Below are 17,904 nucleotides of genomic sequence, written 5' to 3'. Positions count from 1 at the left end.
AACACTGCTGTTGATAGAATAGATAAAGGTAACTCTCATAAACACTGCTTTTTCATAGTTAATACACATTTGCCACATATCACACCACTGAAGAATTTTGTTGAGTGTATCATTTAAAAGAATTTGGTCAGCTGTACTGTTCACTTTCGTGTAAATCACGCAGTCATCGGCATACAATCATATTTTGACAGGAATGTTGCAGACAATATCATTAATAAACAAAAGAAAAAAAAGGGGTCCAAGCACCGACCCCTGGGGAACGCCCGAGTCCCCACCAACAACTTCCGAAGTTTCTCCATTAAAGACAACAAACTATTTTTGATTGTTAATGTATGCAGCAATCCAGTTTAAAAGTTGGTGGTTATTTAGCATTTTCCCTAGTTTGTGCAATAACTTCTATGAGAGACTTTATCAAACGCTTTTTTAAAGTCCATAAAAATTACATCGGTTTGTTTTTCATTATTAATTGAAAGTGCAAAGTCATGTATAGTTTCTGCTAGCTGGGTACACGTAGAATAACCTTGTCAAAATCCAAGTTGATACCTTGTTAAAATATGATGTTTGTCAAGAAACTGCTTATGTGGTTATGTATAATATGTTCTAAAAGTTTACATGCAGTACGCGTTAAGGAAATCAGACGACAGTTCTTTATACAGTCTTTCCTCCCATTCTTATGGACAGGTTTTACTCTGGCAATTCCCCAATCGTCCGGAACTTGCCCCTCAGATAGTGATCTAGAGAACAGAACACACACGTGTATTGAGACCCATTCTGTTTATCTCTTAAAAGTATGGTATGTCATCTGGCCCTGGGGACTTCTTTAGATAGAGTTTTAAGAGCATATTCAAAATTCCAGCTTCACTAATTAGAACATCTGGTATGGGTGGGAAATTTGCGTCAAAGTGTGGTAATACATCGTTATAACAGTGAAAATGCTCTTAAATTGCTCATTGAAGGCATTTGAATTTTTTTTTTTGCATCATCTACTTGTACACCTTCGATATCAAAGACATCAACAATTGCTAGAAGCCGGGCATATGTGCCGCCAGAATTTTTCGGGGACGTGCGTATAAAATTTGGTATGGACTCTCGGAAATACCGTTGTTTGTCAGTTCTTACTTGTGCTTTTAGCTGTAATGTAATATCCGCTATTTTCTGCGCAGTACAGGCAGAGTTTGTATTTTTCTGTTTTTTTCTTTAGTCTCTTGAGTTGCCTTTGTAACTGCAATGAGCCCAGAGAGATCCAGGCGTTTTTGCACTTCAACTTCTTTACAATCTGGGGAAGATTTATCGATGCATTCTTTTACAATTATTTTGAATTGATGCCAAAGACTGTTTATAGTTTATATCTCCAGAATACAATGAGAAAATATAGAAATTAAAGGAAAGCATGTCAATGATAGAGACATCATCTGCTCGTGAAAAGTTAGGGAAACTAGACGTTGGGTTATTACGTTTGATTGCTGCACCAGTCAATTCTAGCAATACTGCAGAATGGCCTGAGATACCAGGTATTACCTCACAGGAAGTTTTGGCTGTAATTGAACCACTTACAAAAAACAAGTATGGACTTTGAGTTAACCTGAATCCTGGTGTAATTTTGAACCACTTGCAGTAAGTCGAACGCAAAGGCCATATCTATCAGTATTTCACAGTGATTATCATTTTGGTTTTGGGCTTTGAAAGTTGACCAATCCACCTTGTGCAGATTGAAATCACCTGATAGGATTATTTTGTCCCCAAGCCTGACTTGCGTGCCTATATATTTTCTTAGGTTTTGGAGGATGCCAACATCAGAACCAGGAGGCCTGTAAATAGCGCCTATAACATACCTGATGTTACCACAATACACTTTGCAAAAGTTAGCCTCAACACCAGGCACATCAGGCATTTTTTTCATGCCTAAGAATTTGTTAAAAAGAATAGCCACCCCACCACCCTTACTCTTGCGGTCTTTTTTATGTACGCTGTATCCAGCAGACACAAATTCACTGTCCTAAATGGACACATTTAACCACGTTTCAGTGAGGATGGCTATATCAATGCTATGGGTCAACAACGCCTCTAGCTCAGTAACCTTGTTAATGACACTTCTGCAGTTTACATTAAGTACTTTCAGTGACAGTACGTCATGTTTTTGCTGCCAATTAGCCTTTTTGTTTAACTTATAGCGTGAACTGGTAGTTTTGTTCCACCCAAACATGACGTCATCCATGCTTAGTTTATAAAAAAATATTTTCTCTTTCGATCCGTTTTTCCTTTCATCAGCTGATGTGCCTTATTTCTCTTATCCTGTAAGAAAAGTCTTCCGAAATCGACACCACACTTCCCTTAAGTTTATTACAGTTCTTTAATATAGCTATCTTCTCTCGGTAGTCCAGAAACTTTAGAATAACACAACGGCATTCATTTTCAGCCTTCTGCCCGATTCAATGACCTCTTTAGATTCCCGTGACTGTAACCTGCAGTGTGTCTTTGAAAATTTCATCTTTTACTTTTTTTAATAGGCCATCTGCAGTTTCGCCACGTGGCTCTTCTATGCCATATATAACCAGGTTGTTTCAGCGGCTTCTATATTCTAGCTCATCTACCTTGCTCATCAGGGATATAATCTCTTTGTTTAATCCTGTAACTGTTGCTTCTACTTTTTGTATTTTGGTGGTTAGCGCCGTTAAGTTTCTAGTTGTTCATCAACTTTGTCTATACGCTCCGTTAGAGCAGAAATCTTCTTTTCTATTGCATCTTGAGTTGTCTGCATTTTTTCAATGCTGGAATGTGTTTTGGCTTGGCCGTCTAAGGTTTTAGCCAACATTTCGCTATCACCGGGACCAGGGTTCGCCTCAACATCTCCGCAAACAAGCAAATCAACCGGCAGTGAATAAATACATGTTAGCAAAGATTTTACGCCCAGTGGGCAGGGCAGCAGCAGCAAATAACGATTATCGCTTCTGTAACAATATTCAGGTAGGCAGCTACTAACCCATATCATGCAGCAGAAAGAATTACTAGTCATGTTGCCCTTGCTGCTGCCGCAGTGCCCACTGAAGATCCAGGTTTCTGGCGATGCTTTTGTAGCCTTCGGAGGGGTCACGTGATGAGTCGTTGCTCCTGTGAATCGCCATGCAGACTCAGTGTGTGACTCGATGAACAGTGCGCCTTCAGAGACCCGGCAGCTGTCAATGATCGTTGATGCAGGGTGCCTCACGATAACCCAATCAACACGTGCGGCATCTTGAATTCTGTTGTGGACAGTCAGATGATTCCCGAGTAGAACAGCCGTGACCTGTATCATGAAGCAGAAAGAATTTCTAGGCATGTTGTCCTTGCTGCTGCCACAGTGCGCACTGAAGGTTCAGGTTTCTGGCGATGCTTTTGTAGCCTTCGGAGGGGTCACGTGACGAGTCCACTTTCGGAGACCTGGCAGTTGTCGATGATCGTTAATGCAGGATGCCTCACGATAACCCAATCGACACATGCGGCATCTTGCGTTCCGTTGTGGGCAGTCAGATGATTCCCGAGTAGAACAGCCGTGACCTGTATCATGAAGCAGAAAGAATTTCTAGGCATGTTGCCCTTGCTGCTGCCACAGTGTCCCATTATGTCGAAAAAATTGAATAAAATTGGCCAAACTGCATTTTCTTCCATATAGAAACGCAACATAATTGCCTTTTCATAATCAGTGACTGACTACTATTTACCAATTACAAATAGAGGACATTATATATCATTGGAAGCAGGGACTGTATTTTCACAGTGCTGGTGCAACTCCTATCATACACTTACTACTTTTTCTCACTTTTTGCCTAAGTTTCCAACTGGGCGCAGACCTCCTTAGCTCCCACTATTGATGTTGATTATAGAAAAGCAAGAAATGTTGCTGCAACGAAGCAGGCATAATGACAGCCTAAAACCAATTGTGTACAGCAAGTAGCAAGGACTGGTAGTAAATAGGAGGAAGAAACAGTAAAGGAAGCTACTCACAAGTAGCCGCTCGCATAACTTTTCCCTTCAGCTGTAGCAAAAAAATGTGGCCACATTTTTTTTTTTATCTGGCACACGGTTTACTACCTGGTCCAACCATCACTGTTGGCGTAAACAGACATTTGTAAATTTTCTCAAATTAGTGCTGCTATTTATACAGTATCCTAGATGTGTTTTCAAGTAAGCCAGCTTTAACATACATACTAATTACCTCCATGGTCGTGTTGACAATGCAGGCCAGTAGTCCATCCCTTTGGTTATAATCACAGGCTGCTCCGCTTTTAAATATGTCTTCATAAAATGTTCCACCGATGGGCAAGCGAGCCGACTCAAAGGAAACTTTAAGGCTATCGAGTGAGGTTCCTTGCACTCCACCTAGAGAGAGAGGGAAAGAAATCCTGTAAACTACTGGCCCATGAGTGTTAGCAGACACGGTAGACATAATCAAATGAGTAATTTTTACAAGTCAATGGAACATGTAGGCTCTAAGTAAAACAAAAGAAATAAACCTGCTGGGTTTTTTAATCATTTTGCTTTGCCAAAGGCATTAAGCTTTCAACCAATCTAAACTGGTAAACAAATGGCAAAACGTGGTATCTTCATCGCACCTAAAGCTGTTATGTTGCATGTTTGATAAAACACTACACAGGTTGCTATTTTCAAGGCTAGCTTAAACATGGTGCTTCCATTCATGCTGAATGTAGAAACATGTCCTTACGCTTTGATCATTGTAACAAGAGTACCCAGTGTCTTACTTATTCATACACAGACACATTATTCACCAAGGCCAAAGACACAACATAGGAGAGTTGGTTACAGCAGTGGTGTAATAGCCATTTCCCCTTTCGGTGCAGGTGCTGCCGTAGGCAAAAAGCTTATTTGGCGCAGCAGCAAGCACTTTTGGCACAGGGTCCAACGCACGTGTATAGCAGGTCCAACGCACCATATAGTACCATGCAAATATTAACAGATAAGTCGACATGCTGTAGCGACGGGTTTGCACGAGGCTAACCCTGCAAGCGCAGTCAGGAAAGGATGCGACACTCCTCCACACCGCGATGCAACAGGGCGCTACAGCCAGGTTCATCGATACAGCACCACAGAAGGCACCACAGACAGATTGTCAACAAACGCGTGTTTATTAACCCAGGATGCAACACAGTGCGACAGTCACGGCTTGTAGGCAAAGGTTCACCGCAAGACCAATAGAGTACGCGCACCTGCACTGAATATGACATCATGTAATATACTCATGTCATGCCATGCCATGTACATTAGGAAATTTTGAAATAGGAGCCGCAAAGCAAAAAAAAAAAACAATGTCAGTGCCACTGCGCATACGCAAGACACAAATATGGTGTTGTGTTTGCGTCGGAGACGCTATCTCACCAAAATAGCGCAGCAACACAAACTCGTTGGAAAGGTTTTGCGTCAACGAACATGTTGGCACCTATCAAAGTGGCGGGTCTCACCGTGCACCACATCCGCTAATACCATTCTTAACTATGCACTACGCACGATTCTGATGACAGCGGCTCTATTGCAAAGCTCCGCTATCACCCATAAACATAGAAACCTTTACCTTTAATCACAGAATGTGACATCAAAATAAACACCAAATAAACACCAAAATAAAAAGCCAGCGAAATGGTACAGCGGCACTACATGTATATGTCCGTCAGACAAAATGCGCGAATGACAAACCAGATAACTCTGACGGGCCCATAGTTCTGGTCCTGATAGGAATTCACGTGGGCTGAGATCTCAAGACAACACGAAGCTGCCTGAAGATGGCAACATCTAATACCGGGACAGCTGGCCGTGGGATAAATCTAAACATGCTACCAGCATGGCAGCACCCAGTGAGGCCAGCGCGCACTTGCCATAGTTGGCCCATTTATGCACTGCCAGATTGAAAATATATAGTTGCATTCAGGGATACAATCACTTTTGCGAGATTTCGTGCGACTCGGCACGGGATGCACACTGGGCCAAACTCGCATTGCACAGAGCAACAGATGGTCTTCGACATGTCCCATGCAAAGATGCAAAATCACGCTTCAGTGATTGCATCCCCGAAAACGATCGCTCAATGATGCCTACTCGCAGCGATCACGTCGCCCACTGCGCAACATTGAAGAGTTGGCGTTGTGTCATCACTTGAGAAGACATAAAAAAGCAGGATATCGGGTGCGTCTTATGCACACAAAATTTCGTGCCAACCTGCATTGGCTTCGATTTCAGAAAGTTTGTTTTGGCTAATGGGGCCTCTCTTCTGACAATAAGCAGCTGGGGAATGTGGCTGGCACATGAATGTGTCCGCCACCTCTGACCAGCGAAAAGTTTCGCCCGAAAAACTATATTGGTCGTGGTCATGAGAGCAATAAGCTAATGTACGTGTGCCTATTACTCAATCAGTGCGTTCTTAACATAAACAGCCTAGTTAGAATGCATTGATTTCAAACTGCCACCCAAACACACGACGAAGAGACAGTACGAACACTGGCTAACTGAGACACCTTCGCTAACTGCAGAAAAAGGAGATATCACCTCATATATATATGAGAGACATGAGAAAAGGCACACCAACAGAGAAAGATGAACCAAAAATGCACTGCAATGTGTGTGAATGAGCGTTTGCAACTAACACAGAACATGATACAGATAACATGCATGCATGAGAGCACGGTGCACTATTCACGGCCTGAAAGAAACCTTCACTGGACACACACAAACAAAGGCTTCGAATGGTTCACCATCGCTCATATTGCACCGTCTCGCAATGCAGAATGGTGCGTTAGAACCTAAGGAGATAATGCTAGAAGTAAGGAAATCTGAGGATGACCGTAGCCAGTTAACTGAGCGAGGAAAAGTCTTCAAGTGCATGCGTTGCAATCCGTCAAGTCTCTACAAAGATGGCAGAAAGAGCTCATCGCCTCTTTTAGTCATCTGCTAGCCAGAGAACTTCCAGAGAGCAGCCAGACCAAAATCGTCCTGGCTGGTTCTGGCAGGCCATGGGAAGCCAGAACCATCCAGCCCAAGTAAAACGAACACCCGGCGGAAGTGCGTGGCACGGTGGGGTGAGCAACCCGAGAAAAACATTGGAGGATGCTTCAGCTTCAACTTTAACAGTGGAACGAGATAGCATTCAAAGGTCCCTGACTGCTTCTCATGCTTCCCAGAAACTGCAGTCTATGTAACAGTAATGTTTACTGGGAAATGTTGGCGGCGAACGCTGTGCACGAAGGCAGGCTTTCTGTTAGAAACGCGTCCTCTTGCGTGGGCTGTGATGCGGCGGAGGCGTGTGCTATCTGGAGGTGTTGCAAGGAAGCGGGTGTGCCGCTCCATGGCCTCCAAGATATTTGCATGCCGGCACACGCAAATGGCGGACGCCGTGGCCTGTCTAAAAGGGGTTTGAGTTTTCGCGTACCAGAATTATATTTTCTCGTATATTCAAATTACAATCTGACACTATTATGTCTGTAGGTTGTGAGTAGGTCGTACTTAACAATTTTTCTTCGTATTTTAGCTTGAGAAATTCAATTAGTTCAGTAACTTCCTTGCGCCACATGGAAGGCCTGGGTATGGGGGTTCAAAAATCTTTTTGCCGTAACAATGTCTGTTCCTGAAAGCCGACACCGGATTTTCTGCAACACGGGGCCCTTAACACTATCGCGTTAAAATGAATGCGCTCTGGCTTGCTCTGGTAGGCTGCAGTACCCGCGGGTAGCCAGAAGTGGAAAATCGAAGAGGCCCAATGTCTCAACTCTACAGACAGGCCTCTGCTTCAGTCTATGATGATGATGATAGTGTGCAGGTGGTTTTGATTTCAGTTTTGTTAGCTACAAAGCATTGACGGAAGGAGGGTTTCGCTTTTATGTATGCTTTGGCGCAGGCTCGATGCAATTTTCTGCTAAAATGCCGTTTTGGCGCCGGATGGAGCAAAGCAAAAGGCGGCTCTCGGCAAAGTTTGGCGCAATTGGCACAGCTGTTCCACCACTGCTACAGCATTACAAGCAATCATAAAAACAATATGTGCAGTGATTCGTAATAAAAATCAAAACTCAAGGGATGCCAAAATATGCAATTCCTGGATATGTATTATAAAACAGTTTGATCATCCCCCAAATACTATGTAAGCAGGAACACAATTCCACTTGTCAGATGTACTGGGGATAGAGCAATCATTTCTGTACTATAGTACAGGGTATCCTAGGTAATGTTATTCAAGATGGGAAAAAAAGACTGGTACAATATACAATTATTAGACCTAATGCACGATAATAAGTCCTCTTCTGCCAACAGGATAATTTTTGTGTACATACTAATTACCTGGATAACTTGAGAAGGCTATGTAAACACCAGGGTGTCTACCAAGTTGACATTTCCAAATTCCCTGAGTTTTCCAGGTTTTCCCTGAGTACCCTTGCAATATTCCCTGAGTGACACAGAACATTGTTTTAAGTCAAGACGGGCTCCCTACATCATGTCACCCAATGATGTCACTCTCTAGTAAGCATGTTAAAAAATAAAAAAAAACAACTTAATCCAGTTTGAATTGTAAGGGGTAGTGTTTATTTCATTCAAAAAGAAAACAGAAGGGAGGGGTTAGCAAAATGCACAGCGAATAAACTATCTAAGAAAGAAATAGTAAAACCCATTACAAATCGAGTCGAACATTCTGTAAGACGAATAAAAACAATATACATACAGAATATTTTCGAATATGAGCTATTTCTATTAACTGATAGCAATCTAATTGGTATGAGGCCCGAACTTTACCACAAGTGAGATTCTCTCGCAATGGCTGGTAAGTCAACCTCAACTGTCCTCCGACATACTCTCGGCCCACACACAACGCCTCAGTGTTGCGTTTCACTGTTTTAACGAATTTTTTCACTTAGATGGGGGACACCTGCAACTCGACGTCAGCCAACACTTTGCTTTTAGAGTGCAAGCTCCTTCAAAAAAGCGGCGGGACGCTTCCTTTCCCAATAATTTCTCAATGCGTAGGTCCTTTGTCTTCTTGTTCTCCTTCGGCTGCACTTTCGCCATACGAACTATTTGAAGCATCCTCTTGGACAGTTGTACAGTCAGCGTCCGATTTTTTGGACTCCCTAGGGGCCACGAAAACGTTCGAAAAAATGAATACACGTCTTTTACAGCCCTTAAGGGCTAAAATCACCACAGGCACGCCCGAAAAAGCACTGAAGGCCTGCCAGTACACTTATTAGGTATATTGGTGCTCGTACTGTGACAGGAGATGGCGGGTGCATGCGTGTATAATTAAGGAATACATACTGTGTCCCATGACAGTTGCCCCTTCCCACACACTTGTTATGCTTCACAGCGTAACATTGCTGTGATGAACCGGCATTACGCAACACGCCGTGCTTTCCGAACTTCGAAGCCAATCGCGATGACAACAAAGGCGGTGTCGGTGCCATTGCTGACAGCGACGACTTCTTTCAATGAAAAACACGGCACAGAATGGCAAGAAGCTTAATACCGAATCGAAGCAGCTAGGCCTAGCATTGCCCTGGGTGGTTGTGGCTACGGCGGCCAGCGGATCTGCGTGCGAGTGTGCCAGTTCGAGGCGGCGAGGTCATTAAAATGGCGGCAGTTGTAGCTTTTATTAATGCCGTTTCGGACCTGCGGTCACGGCAAAAAGTCCGGAAAATCGGATGACCAAGGATTCTTGCGTCCGAAATTTCAGACGTTCTTATACATTGACCTTAAGGGGTACGTAGTGGTGCCGCGAAGCTGTCCGAATTATCTGGCATCCGGAAAATTAGTCGTCGACTGTACACTGGAGAGTACTCCAGCCGACGACATGGTGTCACAAGACGATTCGTTACGATTCCTCTCTGTTACTCGAGCCAGCATTACCGCGACTTTCATTCCCTTTCAATAAAATTACAGCCAATTTCCCTAATAGAAGCACAAATTCCCTGAGTTTTCCCTGAGTTTTCCAGACTACTCAAAATCCCTGAGAATTCCCGGTTTTCCCGGTTGGTAGACACCCTGAAACAAGCTCTTAATTTTTAATTAACGGCATGACTTCCTATCGGAAAGCTGTTATTGCAACCTAAAACATTCCATTCAGTCATGTTCAGTGCGCTTTGTCATGTGCGATTATTTTTTCTGCGCTCTACTCACACAAAATACCAAAAGTACTGTGTGATGATGTACCTGCACAGTAAGACACCAGTGGTCCAAAAGTGATTTGAAGGAACTAATTATTGCCCAACTCGGCAACTGCCTGGAAGTGGTAAGTCATTGGTCTTGGCCTTCGCTTCCATTGATCATAATCTGTGTATTCCGCAAGACTTACACAATTACCAAGCAGTTGCTAAGTCGGCGAAGGAGTGGAGCTGGTTCCTTTAATTCCTTTTTGGGACCACTGGTTTTACATGTGATCACACTGAACTTTTATTTCACACGCAGCAAGTAAGCAATGAAAAAATTACTTGAGATATAGCACGCTAAAAATAACAGAATGGGATGTTTCATGATGCAATAACAGCTTTTCTATCAGATGTCACCCACTTAATTATTTTGAATACTTAATATTTTCTAATTAGCTACATAATTAGTACACAGAAAATTATCCTGGTGGCAGAAGAAAACTAAAAAAAAAACACTAGGTGAGTGCAAACAGTAATCTTAGAGACCGAATCGAATACCAATCAAATAGTACCAGAAGCAAATCAAATCAAATATTGAATACTTTTCGAATACAGAAAGCTGTTTTCGCTAATATAAAATGATGTTCATATCCTAGCCTTCGCAATGTTAAAGCTTTTGTCATAACATTGCGCATTATGATGGTTTTTTTACGTCCAAATGGAGCATTCAGAACAAATAGGCAGTTTTTTTTGCATACATAGAACTTTTCAAAGAGCCCAAATGATCACAATTTAGAAGAAAATGTCTGGCTCCCAGAACTATGTATAGCACGCTACGCTATGTACTTCATGTGTGTTATGTTAACTATGCCTGGAGGAATTACATTTATCGCACTTCAGGTTAAATGTTTTTGTTCGACCAAGCACACTTGAGAATTTAAATTACAGTGGAACCTCGTTAATCAACATTTCAAGAATACCAAAAAATTATTTGAACAAAACGGTGTTCAAACAAAAGAAAGCCTCTTTAAATATTGTACTTGATAGCAGTACAATGTGCAATACAGTGGCTTTACCAATAATTCAGAATCAACAGGGACCGCCGCATAGAAGTCTAAATAAATTAAATAAAGTCCAAAATAGTAAATTTGCAAAAAATGTCTTGATTCCAGAAAAGGCAAGAAAAGCTGCCCAACATGCTGCTGCACACGGGAATGTGTGCTTACATGCAAACTGGTGAGTGTATTTTAACCACTGTCTAGGAAGGAAGGAAGGAAAAAGTGGAGAAGGAAAGGCAGGGAGGTTAACCAGTTTAGCCTAACCGGTTTGCTACCCTACACATGGGAGAGGGATGGGGGAGATTAAAGATGGGGAAGGGGGAGAGGGAAAGAGAGCATATAGCACAGCACACACACATCGTCCGTTGGAGTCCATCAATCTGGCATGGTACATGACATCACTCTCACAGCCGCTTGTCCAATCTCGTCTCTTTCAAAAACCGAAGTAGTCCCTTTGTCGCCTTCACCTGCGATGTCTTCTGTCAGCGGCATGTGAAAATCGTGTCGAGGGACAATGGTCTACTGTCAAGGTGCGCTAGAACAGATGCCAGTGACTGTCGCTGAACATTATATTCAGGACAGTCGCACAGAATATGTTCCAGCGTCTCCTCGCAAAGACAGGCATTACAGAGAGCGTTGTCGGCCATTCCAATGCGGAAGGAGTAAGATTTCGTGAAAGCCACCCCAAGCCGTAAGCGATAAAGCAGAGTCACCTCTCTTCGGCGGAGTCCAGTTGGCATATAGAGATGCATCAAAGAGGGCAGATGGTATTGACGGTTGCTCTGGTTGGTCTGGCTGTTTGGTGTGCACCATAGAGATAGCGTGATCTCCTGTGCAAGCACTCGAAGTCTGTTAGCTGTGTCGGATCGTGAAAGCGGTATGGCCTCTTCTTGTGCGTCTTCAAGAGCTGCCCGAGCGGCATTATCGGCGTCTTCATTTCCAGTGACGCCGCAGTGACTTGGCAGCCACTGAAACGTCACATGGTGTCCTTTCTCCTGTGATGTATGGAGTAGGCATCTAATATCAAATACGAGCTGTTCGAATGGCCCGCGACGCAGAGCTGATAGTACAGATTGTAGGGCTGCCTTTGAATCGCTGAAGATTGAGTATTGTCGAGGTCGCTCCCGATTGACGAAACGAAGTGCAGCGCGAAGAGCAGCTAGTTCAGCAGATGTCGATGTTGTTGGGTGGTTAGTCCTAAAGCTGATGGTAATAGCTTTTGCTGGGACAACCACAGCACCGGACGAACACTGGATGTTTGTGGAACCATCAGTATAAATGTGTTCACTGTCCGCGTACCTCTCGTGCAGAAGAAGCAGAGACAGTTGTTTCAGCACAGGCGACGACAGTTCAGACTTTTTTCCGATTCCTGGTACACTGAGATGGACTGTGGGGCTGATAAGACACCAAGGGGGTATCGATGGTTTAGATGCAGTGGTGAAGCCCGATGGAAGTTTGTCGTTGTATTTGATGATAGTTTAAGAGAATGATGATTGGTGCCTGTCTGAAGGTAGTGCTGCAAGGTGGTGATAGGTGGCACGTGCAAAATGTCTGATGTGCATTCGCAGGGCTTCCACCGTAATGTGAGTTCACATTGGATGGTCCTGAGCAATCGCAAGAGTTGCCTCTGTTGACGTGCATCTGGGCAAACCAAGGCAGACTCCGAGTGCTTGAGCTTGTGCTGCCTGCAGAACATGAATATTTGTCTTGCAGGTGTTGGTCGGTGTTGGAGCCCGCACGTGGCCTACATGAAACGGCGTCTGACAGCAACTTCCCAGTTGTTTAAATACTTGACAGGAAAGACGTGGGGGATGTCAGTAGACGCAATGCTTAAACTCTACAGAGCTCTCTTTCTCGGTTTTCTAAGATATAGTCTACCTGTACTAACCACTGTCAAGGGCTGTCGCTGCAGCTACATGAAAGTATTGCCCCAAGTGCGCCGAATCTCCATTACCTGCAACTTGAACAGAAGCCAACCATGCTCCGATATATGATCGCAGGTATCTTTGCAACTGTCATTTTCTGGCAGTTCACTCACTTCACCCTCTTCAACCACCTCAACTTCAGCCACCCTCTTCAACGGAGAGAGCGAGGGAGGATGGAATTGGCGCCGTTTTACAGCTGCTTGATGATTGCAATCGACGAACATTCATAATAGCAATGAAAGAAGTTGCCCGAGACATTGTTGCAATTAAACATGTAAAAGAACAAACCTGAACAAGTGGACCTCGCACAACAAACTGACGATGCAGCCATTCATAGAATAGCTGCTAGAATTGGCTTGTGCCATGGTTTGGGCAGAATAGGCTACAACTGGATCGACTAGGCAACTAAGCAGACCGTTACTTTCGGTTTTAAGGAGGTGCCGGCGACATATCAAAATATTTCTTTTCTGTTCAACTCAGTCAACTTGTTGGCAGAATTGGCACGTGGTTGTGCAGGTGAAGCAGGATGAAGTCTGAATTCATGAGCAATGCATAAAAAGGTGTCCGAAATTTCATCGTAGCTGTACAAATTATCAGTTGGTGACTGTGCAGTATTATCTAGGCCTAGTGCCTTACCATGCATTTTTGGGAGCACTGTCTCGGATGTTGTGGATCACTGAGTGAGTATGGCCAATTTGAACTGTAAATGCAAAAAGAAAGATAATTGCACTGGTGTGTCCCATGGACTACATGCCTATCAAGTAACACCACAGCATTTAACACTGGTCATTCATTGGTGATGCATTCATTTTAACTTGCTCATTCCCTGAAGCGTGGTACATAACAGTATGATAAGATGCTGCTCGTGTTGACCCCTGTTCCGTGGAAAGTCGGTGAATGCACTGAAGGCCTAATTGAACATGCAAAGCTAAAAAGCTCAATTTTCCCAATAATGTTGTTACAGTGGTTAGCAACACATTGGACTTAGGCCTTTGGCTCAAGTTAGTGCGAAAGGCGTGTTGAAATAATCGTTGCACGGTTCAAGGAGTTCGAATTTGCAAGAGTTTTTTCCTATTAAAGTACAATGTGATGCTGTCGAGACCAACTATCCATCTATCCATGCATTTAAATTAGGAGATTTAAAATTTCCAGGGTGTCATTGAATTAAAAAGAAATATGCATATCTACAAATATTGAATATTCGATTTGAAGACAGAGTTGAATAACACATTATTTAATTCGTTATTCTCAATTTTCAAATATTCACACCCATACCAAACACCATAGGTCTCATAATTGTATACTGTACAGTTGACTTCCATTAATTTGACTCTGACGAGACCAATGAAATTGATTGCATTATACAGCGAGTTGAAATAAACAATATGCAGAAAAAAAAAGTCAATACATACAGCTGATTCATTTGGCAGTATTTGCCCGATTCTAACACGTTTCTAAATCAAATGCACGCCTCTGTGTCCAAAGTAGAAAACTAACATTGATATACCATTAACGCTCCTAAACAAAGCGAAATCGAATGCACACTCGATTTTCTAGCGAGAAAAATGGGCAAGGGTCTGATACGCACACCTGAACCTTTCTATAAGGAAACGGTATATAACGAAATAATGGCTATAACAACGTAACTAGAATTCCCCTTGAAATCCCCATAGAAATCCTTGTATTTAAAGCTCTGTTTTAAGGAAGTGAAATTGTTCTGCCAATGAATATAATGAAATAAATTAGTCTCCCAAATAAAAGAATACCCAACCGTCGCGCCCAACATCGCCTTCCCCGGGGTTCGGCACTCGTTCGCCATGGCAGTTCAAAACTCCCACGTCGAATATGTCATCGAGCAACACTGGTCTTTCTCACTGCCACATGTAGCTGCACACCTGGACAGAAGCAGCAGCTCACCATTGCACTCCTCCATTGACCTCTCGCTCCTGCGCATCCCTGGCAGCACGAGACACGCAGCAATGTGAAAGATTAGTGCATTCACTTCTAGTTATCGCATTGGCATTGGTGCAATCTCGGAAGCTACGAGCCGGCCGAGCCAAGCCAAGCATTGAAGTTCACTTGCCTCCTCGATCACACTGCCCAGCACTGTGCTGTGTGCCACACGCTGATCAGCTGGGACACGAAAGACCATCACAATAAAACAGACGGCAGCTATCTAAAGACTGTTGCGTCAGGTGCTAAGTCGCATGTTGCACACGCCTAAAACACTTAAGTTGTTTTACTCAAGTTTTATCGGATGTGTGGCCGTGTAGTGGTTCTGCAGGCTGAAAAACCGTCTTTTTATTTCTGTGCTTACAATTGTGTGCTCCATTGGGAATATATTACATGAAATGGCAGTAACGCATATGACGAAGTAATTTCGGCTCCCCCTTTATCTTTGTTATAACGAGGTTCGAGTGTATGACACAGTTGCAGCCAGTTTCTTAAAAGTCAGCGTCATCGCGATACACTCATGTTATGTGGCAGAGCATACAAACACCATGAACACTGTTTTCGGCTCAATTTTCCTAGCAAAAGGATATTTAAATAGGTGCACATTAGATTTGGGTACATACCGAAATCAGACATTGTGAGTTACCATTATTGCTTCAAAATCTTCCTAGGGCAGGCCGAAAATAGGGGTTTTGGACGGGAGATGACGTGTTTTCAATGCGTACACTGTCCCCCAAGTTCTGCCGAGATAGACGCTGCCAGTAAAGGGGTGGTTATTGGGATCACTATAGGGGTCAGACGCATGCATGCTGACTGGTCAAGTTCTAATTGTGCAGCAAAGGCCAATTTTAGGATCGAAATAACGAAAGTTCACGCCCATAAAAATGCATGGGCACTGGCTGGGAACATCAGTCGGGGTGGAACCAACAAATCGAATTAACAGGAGCCTTATAATTGGGTCTACTGTACTAGTATTTAACAGCATGGCTAAATATAGCTAACTAATGCCTACCTTGCAGCAGTGGTCAGCATTTAATGAAGCCTTACCAGCTGAAAACCTACAATCGTATGGCTGCTGGCGACTTGTTGCCCTTTTGCATATTAAATTATGAATACAGTATGAGCAGACATAGGAAAGAGTGACTGACAATCTCTTGGTTCCCCCCAACTATGGTAACTAAACAGAAAACAGGAACTTAACCATTATTTTGTACTGAACTGGAACCGAACCCATATTTTTATTGTCATCTTGGAACTGAACTCAAACATGAAGTTCGGGGAGGAACAATTCCAAACCGATATGACCACGATTCAGCCCAGGGTCATTATTGCTGAAATTCTGCGACCATGCATGTGGCTACGCTGACGAGAGCAGACTATACTTCAAGTGACAATTCAGTGCAGCATGTGGAATGTTGCCTCGAAAACAGCCTTGTAGCTCACCACAGTAATCTCGTTGGTTCACTTAATCCCAAGCTTTTACAGTTTGCCATGTTCACACTGTTTGATCCTACTCTTTCCCATATCTGTCGCTCTGTATATGTTGGACATGAGCAGTCTCATCATATCATATGATGATATTATATGATAGAAATTTTTTAATCTACTGTCTACCTGTGCTACAGCGTAATCCTTATGTAAACTGTTATGTATATGAGCATTGGTTTTTTTTTTTTCCTTATACTTCTATGATGATTCTCATTGTTCATTTCAATACATTTGTTTGCAGGTTGTATAGCTGTTATTATTTGTATAGTGTTACATAGTGTTATGACTGTATAACGAAATTCTAACTTGTTAGTATAGTGTCACATGCGTTTTTTTTTTGTCGTATTTGTGCCCCCCCTCCCATGTAATACCCTCGGTTGCAAAGGCCTCTAGGGGTATGTTGTATAAAGTAAAAATAAAAAATATTGATTATATGCAGTAACATTTGGAATTTTGCCTGATGTTTGAAGGTGACACAAGTACTATAGTGGAATGTCGTCAATTCGAACCCGTTTAATTTGAACTGATGCAGTGGTCCTGTCAAAATTATATGTATTTCAATGTGTGGAAATGTCTGGTAATTCAAATGCGTAAGCAATTATGACAGTTAATTTGAAAATTCCACACCGCCAACCATGCTCTCAGCAGCACAAACTCACACAGCAGCACCTCCGACACGGCATTGCAGCCATGCGCCGGCTGCTGCTCGTCTCCTGTTGCAAGCACTGTATATTGGAGCACCAAAAATTTCTTAAATTTTACAGTAAAGTCGCTGTGGTGCAGGTTATGCATGACTTTTGCCTTGAGATGCAGCTTCACAGCACCAAAATTTTGCCTACAAGTGTCCCTTCACAGCAGCACTGACCGCACTGCTAAGAAGCCACACTTCCGGAACTCGTCATTCGTGTTGGCTCATGCACATGTATTGTCAAACACAGCACTGCATGCGAGTCCTCCATTCAATAAGCTTTCTTTAATTAGAACGAATTTTAGGACCCCATTGAGTTCGAATGATCAAGAATCCACTATACTACATGTTTTAAGGAGCACTGCACACACAAGACGTCCATGTAGCCTGCAGTTATTGGCGCCTTTCCATGCGTTAATTCTGTCATCAGTCCAGATCGTATCTCACCCATGTTTCTTTAGTAAGAGGGAGAGCTGAACTTTGCAGTAGCAGAAGAGCCATGTGACCTTTTGGCACAGATCTTGGTGCATGCAAAAAGCTGACTTGGCACAGCAATAAACACTTTGAACAGTTTTGAACATGCATCTACTATTCGCTACATAGTCTCAATATTAACTGAAATGGACAATAAGTATAGCTGAGCCAGCTTTAGGTGCATTAATGCAGCATTAAGGAAGAAATTA

At 43.0% G+C, this 17,904-nt stretch overlaps 1 protein-coding gene across 6 annotated transcripts in view; it reads right to left on the bottom strand.

Annotated features, from left to right (window-relative positions):
- LOC135906709 (lysine-specific demethylase 8-like) overlaps positions 1–17,904 on the bottom strand; it is a 99,628-nt gene that overhangs the window by 58,783 nt on the left and 22,941 nt on the right. For all 6 annotated transcript variants that reach the window (XR_010565810.2, XR_010565809.2, XM_065438291.2 and 3 more), the window contains one exon: positions 4,193–4,356. Coding sequence is in view for 4 of the 6 variants with exons in the window: in XM_065438291.2 (XP_065294363.1) it covers positions 4,193–4,356 (164 nt within the window). In the remaining 2 variants the exon portion in view is untranslated. The remainder of the gene's footprint in view (positions 1–4,192; positions 4,357–17,904) is intronic.

The sequence above is a fragment of the Dermacentor albipictus genome, chromosome 1, assembly GCF_038994185.2.
Source record: "Dermacentor albipictus isolate Rhodes 1998 colony chromosome 1, USDA_Dalb.pri_finalv2, whole genome shotgun sequence".
NCBI classification, from domain to species: Eukaryota; Metazoa; Arthropoda; class Arachnida; order Ixodida; family Ixodidae; genus Dermacentor; species Dermacentor albipictus.
Note: the sequence above shows the minus strand (reverse complement) of the source record. Positions and strands in the feature narration are given on the sequence as shown.